Genomic DNA, 9594 nt, shown 5'->3' with positions numbered 1-9594 from the left:
CTCTCCCTCCCTCTCTCTCCCTCTCTCTCCCTCTCCCTCCCTCTCTCTCCCTCTCCCTCCCTCTCCCTCTCCCCCCTCCTTCCGCCTGAGCGCATGCTCCTCTTCCTCTGCAGTGAACCAGTTTTTATTTTCTGGGTGGGGGGAGAGTGCGCGCACGCCTGGGTGTGGGAGCGGCAGAGGGGGAGAGACTGTCAAGCAGGCTGCACGCTCCTTGCAGAGCCCAACGCAGGGCTCGATCCCATGACCCGGGGATCATCCTGGGATCATGATCTGAGCCAAAATAAGAGTTGGACACGCAGCTGACTGAACCAGCCGCACGCCTCATGGTGAATCGATTTCTAAGTCACCTGGAGATTCGTGTTGGTTCACTCACATAAATGTGTCTCACACGTCAGGCCTGCTGGATCAGAAGCTTTAGGGAGAAGCTCATAGCGCAGCGATGGGGACAGACGGAGGGGGCACGGGCTCCGTCTCACTGACATTCTGCTTTCAGATGACGGCCCCTCGCTACCAACCAAACAAAATGAGGAGTTCCGGCCCTTTATTCGGAGGCTTCCAGAGTTTAAATTTTGGTGAGTCCTTAGGGTAGTTGAGAGAGAGACTTGGCCTCCGGGTGACGGGGCTGAGAACAGACGTTCTGGCTCCAGGGGCCGGCGGATGCTCCTTAGAGAACCGGGACTTTGTGCGCTTTGGACACTGACGGTCGGCAGCGCTGTGCTGGGCGGGGCGCGGGGCCTTCCCTGCTTGCTGGTTAACGCCAGTGCTCCTTCAAACCAGCAAGAGAAGCTGCCTCGGGGCAGAGGGCCCTGGGCGTGTTGCAGACGCGGGGCTCAGCGGGGAGGGGTGCTGCTCCTCACACTGCACCCCTGCTGGTCGCTGGCAGAAGCAGGCCCTCCCCCCATACAGGGCAGGGGCAGCCTTAGGGGCGTCTGCTGTGGCTGGGAGTGCTGTGCTCGGGATGCGGCAGGGCTGGGGCCTGGCTTGTCCCCGCAGGCCTCCCGTAGGCGGTGACTACTGTGTGCTGTTGTACAAGGGGGAGTATGACAGGTGGACAGGTGACCGCCCACCGCATTAGGGGAGCGACCCTGTCCTGTATTTGTAGGAGCAAAAACCCGGAGGGAACAAGCTGCCACCCCTTTACTTTGCATCCCTGATGCGTGTGGGGAACTCGGCAAGCCCTCTGCAGGTCTCCCCGCTGGGAGGGGGAGGGTGCTGGAGCGAGGACACCGCCCGGGCAGGGAGCAGACTGTGGGCAGGATGGCCCTGCCGGTCCCCCAGGAAGGTCTGCCTTTGCCCTGCAACAAAGGACAAGTTGGGGAGGGGTTTCCGCAGGCCCGAGGCGAGCCGGTAGGCCGGGCCCTGAGCACGGCCCGGGGTGGGGCTCCTTCCGTGCGGCAGACATGAGGCCCCGAGGTGTCCTGGAGCTGTTGGCGTGAGTGGCGACGTTTCGTACCCTGTGTGATTTTTGGAAGAAAACGGGACTCACAAGGGACCGAGGAAACGGGTGTCTGTCACGCGCTGCCGCTGCCCCGAGTAGGGATGCTGCGGTGGCCCGCGGTGGCCAGGGGTCGCCAGCGGCACCGACCACCTCCCCTGCTTTAAGGCACGCGGCGACCAAGGGCATCCTCGTGGCCATGGCCTGCACCTTCTTCGAGGCATTCAACGTGCCGGTGTTCTGGCCCATCCTGGTGATGTACTTCATCATGCTCTTCTGCATCACCATGAAGCGGCAGATCAAGGTGAGCGGGGAGCTGGGAGGGAGCCCGCGGGGGGCGTCCCTATGCACGGGTGTCCCGAGGCTGCGTGTGGGCTGGCGGCAGGGACGGGGCGCAGCCCCTCGTCAAGGTGGCCACATAGGTCGGTCCCACAGTCCAGCTGTTGGCAGGTAGCTCTTTGGGGGCGTGTGGGAAAGGGCCTCCGTTCTGCCACGCGGTCCTCACCGGCACGTCGTCCTGGGGGCTCGGAGCCCAGGCCCCGCCGGACAGTCACGGAGTGTCATGCTGACGGAACCCTCAGAAGATCCCAGGGCAGGCTGTCCCCCCTGCGTCCCCCCACCCCGGGTATCGCCAGGGCCACACAACTCCCATCCCGGGGCCCCAGCCCAGCCCTAGCCCTTCCTGCATGTAAGGGGTTTTAAACCTTTTCCCCACTCTCCGGGTTTCCCGAGGTTTCCAGGGAGCTCTGGGGGCCCTGGGGGGTCCTTCGGTGTCGCTGTGGGGGAGGGGCTAGAAGCGGGCTGGAACCCTGGCTCCCTTGCCCCGTGTAGAGAGCAGGATTCGTCCGGAGAAAGCGCTCCTCACGTACGAAGCGGTTGTAAGACGCACCCGTTTGTCCGCAGCACATGATAAAGTACCGGTACATCCCGTTCACGCACGGCAAGAGGACGTACAGGGGGAAGGAGGACGCGGGCAAGACGTTCGCGAGCTAGGCGCTCGGCCGGGCCGGCTCCGCACCCCTGCAGCAGCGCCGCCCACCTTCACACACAGTAGCCGATTTCGAGGGAGTGGAATTTTCTTTTTAAAAAGGAGCTTCAATTATTTGTAACTGAAACATCAGGTTCTTGAAGAAACTGACATTTAAACCAAATTGCATTGATTTATTTTTCAGTGACATTCAAGTGTTCAAAAGGATGGGATTCTAGTAAAGTGCAGGCTGGGCGGACAGTCGGATGCGGGCGGGCCGGCGGGCGGGTGTGGCCCTGGCGCGGACCTGCAGGAAGGAGCCAGGCTCCGGGCTGTCCCCTGCACCGCGGGCGCCGCGGCCACGCCCACGCCACCCAGCGGGAGGACGATGCGAACCTGATTCCTGTGCTTGGAACAACATTTGAAAGGTGATTTTCAAGTAACTCGGGTTCTAATGCCAGTTTCCCACTTTCATCTCACGAGAGATGTTTAAAGTTGGTCTCTATCATAATGACTCAAAACTCTGTTCTTAACTACCATGATTGCTTTTGAGGGCCTGGAATTATAAATATATATATTATATTTTAATTGTTTGGAATTATTTTGACACATTTCTTTGATACCTGAAGAGTTGTTTTGGCTAATTTAAAGTTGATCTCATGCAGCGGCCCCTTTATAGAAACAACTGGCGAGAGCAGACCGATTTGTGGGTTCTAACACATGGCTTCCCGCTTTCTACGGGAAAACAGAACTCTGACCCGCATGTCAACTTTTTTGATGTGATAAAAACAAATACTCATAAACATTTTACTAAGTGACTTTTTAATTCCAACTTTATTAAAGACGGTGTCCCTTTCTTGTGGAGTCTTTATCTGGAACACTAGGCAGCTGGGGCCTCACGGCCGCTGCAGGGGTGAGGGGCGGTCACGGGGGTGCGGACCCGTGGGCCGCCTCCTGCGCCTTGGGGGGCGGGCGTGCAGCTCTGACCAGTGGCCCACCCAGCTGGGGTTTCAGGCACTGAATGTGTTTACTGTCTGCCTTTTCTTTTGCCAATTTTTGGAGGCCTGACATTGAGCTGCTCTTGCTTCCGGGAGGCCAGGTCAAGCCCCCTCGTGCACGCCTTGTGGGGTGTGATCTGGTGTTGACTTCTGACGGGACACGGTGGCGCTGGGGACGCCCAGACTCCACAGATGCTCTCGTCCTTCGTACTGTTTTCCTGGCAAAGGCTCAGGCTGCAGACGGGACCGGAAATCGTTTGCATTTGGTCAGAGTGTGGGTGACGGGCCCCAGGGACCGTGGGGCCGCCGGGCGGGCTCCTCCCCATGGGGGGTTGGGGGCTCAAGCGGCACCTGTTAACCACGGTGTGTGGACCCACGCATTGAGCAACCGTGTGCCGTGAGATTCCGGAACTGTCTGCATAGGCCTCTCAGACGCCCACGATGAAACTCGCACAGGGACTGCGACGTTCTGACCACAGGTTCTGACCCTTTATGAACGTGGTTTCTGGTTCATGCTTATGGCCTTAATTTCCCTACATTCTGTGGAGCCTAGTGTTTATGGCAAAGTTCTGGCTCTGGCACAAGTTGAATACTTCTGAAGGCCTAAAAGAAATAAAAATGTGGCAGGAAGCAGGTGGCCTGGCCTGGGGGAGAGCTGAGCTCGGAGCGGCTGTGGGTGAGGCGCTGAGCAGCACCTCTGCACCCAGAACAGCGGGCAAACCTCGGCCGAGATGCAGACTTCGCCTCGCAGGATGGGAAACGAGTGTGTGCGCAGTGTGTGTGCTGACCGTCTCGGGGGGACCCTTTCTGCTCTGTGAACAGACGTGACGGCAAGGCTTTGGGTCTCCGCAGCTGGCGGCTCGCCGGCCGTTGGACCATGTTCTCTGCTCTTGGCCACACTTGCCAGTCCGGGCCAAGCCCTCACCGCAGGCCTGACGGGGAGCTGTTCTCTCGAAGCACGTGGGCGGTCTGGGGGTCGAGGGAGACCAGAAGCAACCCGGCTGTGCCTCGGCGGAGATGTGGTGCAGCCGGCCCCCCAGTGGGGCTCTGCTGGCCGCCAGGCCGTGGACTCGGGGATCCACAGAGCAGGTGGTGCCCCAGCCTCTTCCGGCCCCGAAGGCCTTGGACTGGCTGTGCCGCCGGCAGATCCGGCCTCTGCCTCCGAGCTGCTGGCAGAGTCACTTACGTGACATGAAGTAAAACTTGAGAATTTAATTTCTGTGCAAGTTAGCCTTGGGAATGGATCGGGACCGTCCTGATGTCAAGAGACTCCTGGGCTCCCGCGACCTCGGTCGGCTCAGCGGTAGTGCCGCAGGTAGACGAGCTTCTGGGGGGGGAACTTCTCCCTGCAGAGAGGACACTCCATCTACGGGGGGAGGAGAAGTGTGATGTGGGCTGTGGCGGGCGCAGGCCTCCCGCAGTGGCACATGGCACGTGCACATCGAACTTGAGATTTAGACAATTTAAAAACCCCCTTTTTTCAGTAATCACAAACCTGAAGGTAAGGCCTCAACCCTGGGGTAGCAGAGCTGGGGACACTCGCCAGCCTGTCCATGTGGTGACTGGGGGGGGAGGGCACACCTGGCTGCCACAGCGGGCTGGGTGGAAAGGCGGTGGCAACTGCGGTTCGGGGGATGGGTGAGCGTGTCCTGTCCAGCTCAGTCCTGTGGCCCTGCCCCTGAGGACAGGCTGGATTCCCTTGTCCCGGGAAGGTTCAAGGACCTGCCAGGTGTCGCTGCCCAGGGCCAGCCCTTACCGAGGCAGCACCTGTGTTCTGGGGGAATCCCTCGAATGGGAGCAGGGGCCCCAAAGTGGAGGCCGGGGCGTAATCCAGTGGGACCCACCCAGCGCGGACGCTTCACAGGTGCTGGTTCCGAGTCCGCTCCACCCAGGCTCTGAGGCCACAGCCACCGTGAGCCCCGTGCACAGGCTCTAAGCAACGCCCCTTGGCCAATCCGTGGAGGCAGATGTCCCCAGATGAGAGAGAGGACAGTGTTTAACTGCACATCACATCCCTCGATTATCTACCTCACCTGTGTGGCCCCCCCAAGGCCGTGGGGGCCCAGGAACCCAAGCCATCCCCAGAGTCAGCTTGGAGGGAAGGGGGTCACGGCATTCCCTGCTCTGGGCAGTGGGTAGACCCCCCCCAAGGTTTCGTGAGACCAGGCAGGTGGCTGTGCGTCCTGGGGGCGCCCACGTGGGTGGTCATGGAGGACAGGCACCTGCTGGGGAGGGCCCTGGGTGTGTGGGCAGGCAGGGCCTCCCAAAGGGCCATGTCGGGGAGGCCTCTAGGAGCGGGGCCTCACGGACTGGCAGCTGCCCCAGCACTGCTTCTGGCTGCACGGCCACCGCACCATGACTCAAGATGCACCCCGTGTGCAGCTCATCTGGAAGCTTTAAAAGAGGCCCACCTTCCCACCCCACCCCCTGCTGTGAGAGGAGGGTTCTGGGACAGGCTTCCTTCCTGATTCCTGGGTGGCCACACAGGCGGGCCCATGCGCCTGCTCGTGGAGCCTGCCTTCCAGTCAGGCTGGGGACTCTGGCACACCCACCTTGGTGTCACACCACTGGGTGATGCACTCCCAACAGAACAGGTGGCCACAGGGCGTGGCTGTCGAGTGTCTACGCTCCTCCAGGCACAGGGTACACAGGGAGTTTCTGGAAGCGGCTTTCTCTTCCACATGGCTCCTGGGGGCGTGGCAGAGGGAGACCATAACTTAATCTCCAGGTCCCTGCAGTGCTTGCCCTGAGCCTCCAGCCGAGGCCCCGCCCGGGGACCAGCTCCCGCACCTGCGGTGAGACAGGGCGCGATGCAGCTTCCACTCCCGCCGCGCGCGCTGCCTCTGCCGGAAGCCGTAGAGCTGCAGGCCCACGGACAAGGCCAAGTGCAGCAGGGAGATGAACCCCAGCAGCCTGTAGCTTTCACGAGCCCTTGGGTCATCTGTGGGTGGGGGGCGCACGCGAAGCTGTCAAGGGCCAGAAGGGACAATCACGTGATCAGTTGCCAAGTCACAGAGCGCCCAGAGCCCCTGGCAGCACAGTGCCCCATCAGAGGACGCCGAGCCCTGGCCTCCTGGCACAGCCTTGGGGGGTCCCTCGGCTGAGTGAGGGGGGCAGAGTGCCTTGCAGGGCTGAGTACCGGGCGGGAGACGATGCCGGACAGTTCAGCGCCTCATTCCCAATGGGGCCGAGCACTGAGCGGGGCTCCCAGGTCTGCAGGCACTCTAGCTGCAGGTGAGGATTTGGGGGGTGGAGGGCTACGTCCAAGGACCCACACTGCAGAGAGAAAAGGCTCTGACGAAGCAGCCAGAGGAGGAGGCCAGTGGGCCAGGGAAAAGGCGCACAGGCAGATGCTGCTGACCAACTCCTCCCGCGTACCCGGAGATGCTCCCCGTTTTCAGGGAGACGCCTGCATCTCGTGATGGGGGAGACTTCCAGCCACACCCCCGAAGAGAAAGTCGGCTGTCCTCAACTCTGGTCTCCCTTCCCTCAGCTGGGAGCCCCCAAGCCAGCCCCATGGGCCGGGCAGAGGAGAGCCGGGCAGCAGCCCCCCAGGCCCCAGGAGAGCAAAAGGCTTATCTGGGTTGAGCCCGAGTCTCCAGACGCTTTGCTCGGGCGGCTCAGCACACACCCTAGCTGACGCTGGGGGCAGTGAGCCATCCGCTCTCACGAGGGAACAGAGGGCTGAGACTGGAGAGGAGAGAGGCAGGCACCCTGGGTAGTGCCACCAAGCGAGGCAAGGAAGGGGGTGGTCAGGGGGCCTGAGGCAAGACTTTCTGGGTGAATCTGGAAGCAAAGGCATCAGGTACGAAACAGGATGCGCGGTGGAGCTGATTAGAAGGTGTCCCTGCCTGTGACCCTGCACAGGGGCAGCTGAGAAGGGACGGGCGCGGACCCAGGAGCCTGGGGTGGGCCTCAGAATAAACAGGAGGGCGGCGCAGAAGTGCTGCCTTCAGGGAGACAGATGTGCGCTACCCTCCGGGCTTCTGGAAACTGAACTTCCAGGATCTTGGCAAAATATGACATGACAAAACCTTGGCTTTTCAGGAGAGGACCTTGGCTCTAACCCCGTGACTGTTAGCCAGACACCGTGACACAAATGGTCCAGAGTGGAGCAAGTCTGGACAGCACCTGCTACTTACGTAAGTGACTCCCGTGAGCCTCTTGGCCAGGTGGTAGAAGGCGCCATGGATGTAGAACCAGGCAACGTGGAGCCGCTGGAGGCAGGCGAGGCCCTGCCCGAGCGCCGACACGGCATGCAAGAGCACCCGCTTCTGCTGCTCCGTCAAGGCGGCCACGCGCCGCTGCACCCAGAGCCTCGCTCTGGACCGGCCCCGCCCGCCGCCCGCCGGGCTGCCCTGCGAGGGCCTGGCACCGTCCGCGTCGGCCTGCAGCTCGTGCTCCAGGTGCAGCAGGGCCTTGTCCAGCACGTAGGGCAGGACGGTGTGCAGCGCCACCAGCACGCCACGGCGCAACCTCGTGGGCACTCGGCTCTGGGACGGGTCCACCTGCACGATGCCAACATACTCCTCCCCGAGGGTCTGGTAGCCTGCCGGGGTTGGGGGGGCGGGTGGTGACCTCATGGGAAACTGCGGCTGGGGCCCGCCATCCATTTCTCTCTGCACTGGATCTTGCTATCAGGTCCCTACCTTTCCTCTAAAGGATGGAGCTGCACTGGGGCCCTGCTGCCCTTGCTCTGTGACGGGGCTCAGTGCGGGGACCCTTGTTGGGCCATGGAACTCAGTGCCAAACAGTCCCAATGGCGGCTTGGGCAAAGTCTAGGATGAAAGTCCCCAGAAACAAAAGATGAGAGGACGGCACTGATGTGACCTCAAAACTTTCAGAGGCTCCAGCTGGGGCTTGGGGCCTGGCATCTCCTGCAGGGGAGGGCGTCAGGGTCCCCTCCTTGCCTGAGACTGCATCTGGGGCAGGGACACTGGGAAGCACCTCCGGGCGCTTCTCACTCTGCTGCCAGCTCCCCGACCCCTGTCCCTGGGCTCGGGGTTTTGCGGGCCCCTTGGTCTCAAGGTCCCACCTGCAAGTGTGGTGAGGCCGAAGTAGGCTACATCCGACAGCAGCTCGATCTCCCTCCTGTACTGCAGCCACCTCTTCGCACCTGAGACGGGCGGTGGGGTGAGGGGGCAAAGCTCAGGACCAATCCTTCCCGCTCCTGCTGCCGGGGCTCAGCCGCCCCTCCCCAGGGCTGAGTCTGTCCTATGCCACACTCTTCCCTGTCCTGGTCTCCCCGCTGCGCACTCGGCCCCATGTCTCCTGCCTCGCCCGGGCGGCCGAGTCTCCTGAGAACCAATCCACGGGCGGCCACCGCCTGCGGCCACCTCCCTCTCCAGGACCCACCCGGGTAACTGTTCTCGAGCCCAGAAGGGCCACAGGACAGGCAGCGTGGCACGGTGACTAAGAATACAAGCCGCGCCTGCTGTCCAGCATCAAATCCCAGACCCCCACGTCGCTGGTTGTGACCTTAGACAGTTACAAGTGGTCTGTGCAACCCCAGTTTCCCTCACCGACAAAGTCCTGCCTGGAAACTTCTGAGAACTAAACGGCTGGGGTTTGTGAAGCACCGAGAACGTTGCTCGACACAAAACATGTCAAAGTGAACGTACCACCCGTTTCTTCCGCTCGCTCCTCTCCCTGCCCAGTACCCCCAGCCGCGAATCTGCAACCCGAGCCTGGCGTCCGAGCGCCCCCACTGCCTTCGCCCTCAGCCCTGGGCTCCCGCTCCCCGGAAGCGCGCACCAGGGCCTGGGCCTCACCCCCGGCCCCAAGCCCGGGCCTCACCTGCCAAGCTGTGCAGGGCGCCGCCCGCCGCACTCCGCAGCCCGCCGCGGTAGTAGTCGTCCTTCTGCGCCGCGCGAACCACCTCCGGGGGGCCGGCGGCCGCTGGCGCCATGACTACGCGGCGCCGGGCCCTGTTGACCTGCGTGGCCACGCCCACGCGGCGGTGTCTGATGACGCAAGTGCATGGCGCAGGCCTTTTGCGTCTAACGCGGAGGGCAGGACCTGGACGGTGCGAGGGGCGGGGCCGACTGCTGCCCAGGCGGGGCGGAGCCGTGCCGGCGGCGTTGTGCGGGTCCGAGGACCACGCTTGGTCGGGGTCGTTACGGCGGCGGGCCGGGCCCAGGCTTGAGCAATGGGGTGGGAACAGGGGCGGGGCCTTCAGGCGTGGGGGGCGCTGC

The 9594-nt window shown here is 62.5% G+C and overlaps 2 protein-coding genes across 2 annotated transcripts in view; one reads left to right on the top strand and one right to left on the bottom strand.

The window, feature by feature from the left end:
• Nucleotides 1-3258, top strand: part of RER1 (retention in endoplasmic reticulum sorting receptor 1) — an 8081-nt gene extending 4823 nt beyond the window's left edge. Inside the window, exons 5-7 of the mRNA XM_029949959.1 lie at nt 494-572; nt 1604-1739; nt 2339-3258. Coding sequence (XP_029805819.1) covers nt 494-572; nt 1604-1739; nt 2339-2428 — 305 coding nt within the window. The 3' untranslated portion in view covers nt 2429-3258. The remainder of the gene's footprint in view (nt 1-493; nt 573-1603; nt 1740-2338) is intronic.
• On the bottom strand, nt 3208-9352 carry PEX10 (peroxisomal biogenesis factor 10). Its single transcript, XM_029949958.1, has 6 exons — nt 9197-9352; nt 8436-8516; nt 7543-7949; nt 6191-6366; nt 5953-6088; nt 3208-4766 (listed from the first exon to the last, which is right to left on the bottom strand). Exons 1-6 carry the CDS (start codon nt 9306-9308, stop codon nt 4698-4700), a joined length of 981 nt encoding a protein of 326 aa, XP_029805818.1. The 5' UTR covers nt 9309-9352; the 3' UTR covers nt 3208-4697.
• Nucleotides 9353-9594: the final 242 nt, after the last annotated feature.

Source organism: Suricata suricatta, chromosome 8 (assembly GCF_006229205.1).
Source record: "Suricata suricatta isolate VVHF042 chromosome 8, meerkat_22Aug2017_6uvM2_HiC, whole genome shotgun sequence".
In the NCBI taxonomy this organism is placed as follows: Eukaryota; Metazoa; Chordata; class Mammalia; order Carnivora; family Herpestidae; genus Suricata; species Suricata suricatta.
The sequence above is the reverse complement of the archived record's forward strand: the minus strand, read 5'-3'. Positions and strand labels throughout refer to the sequence as shown.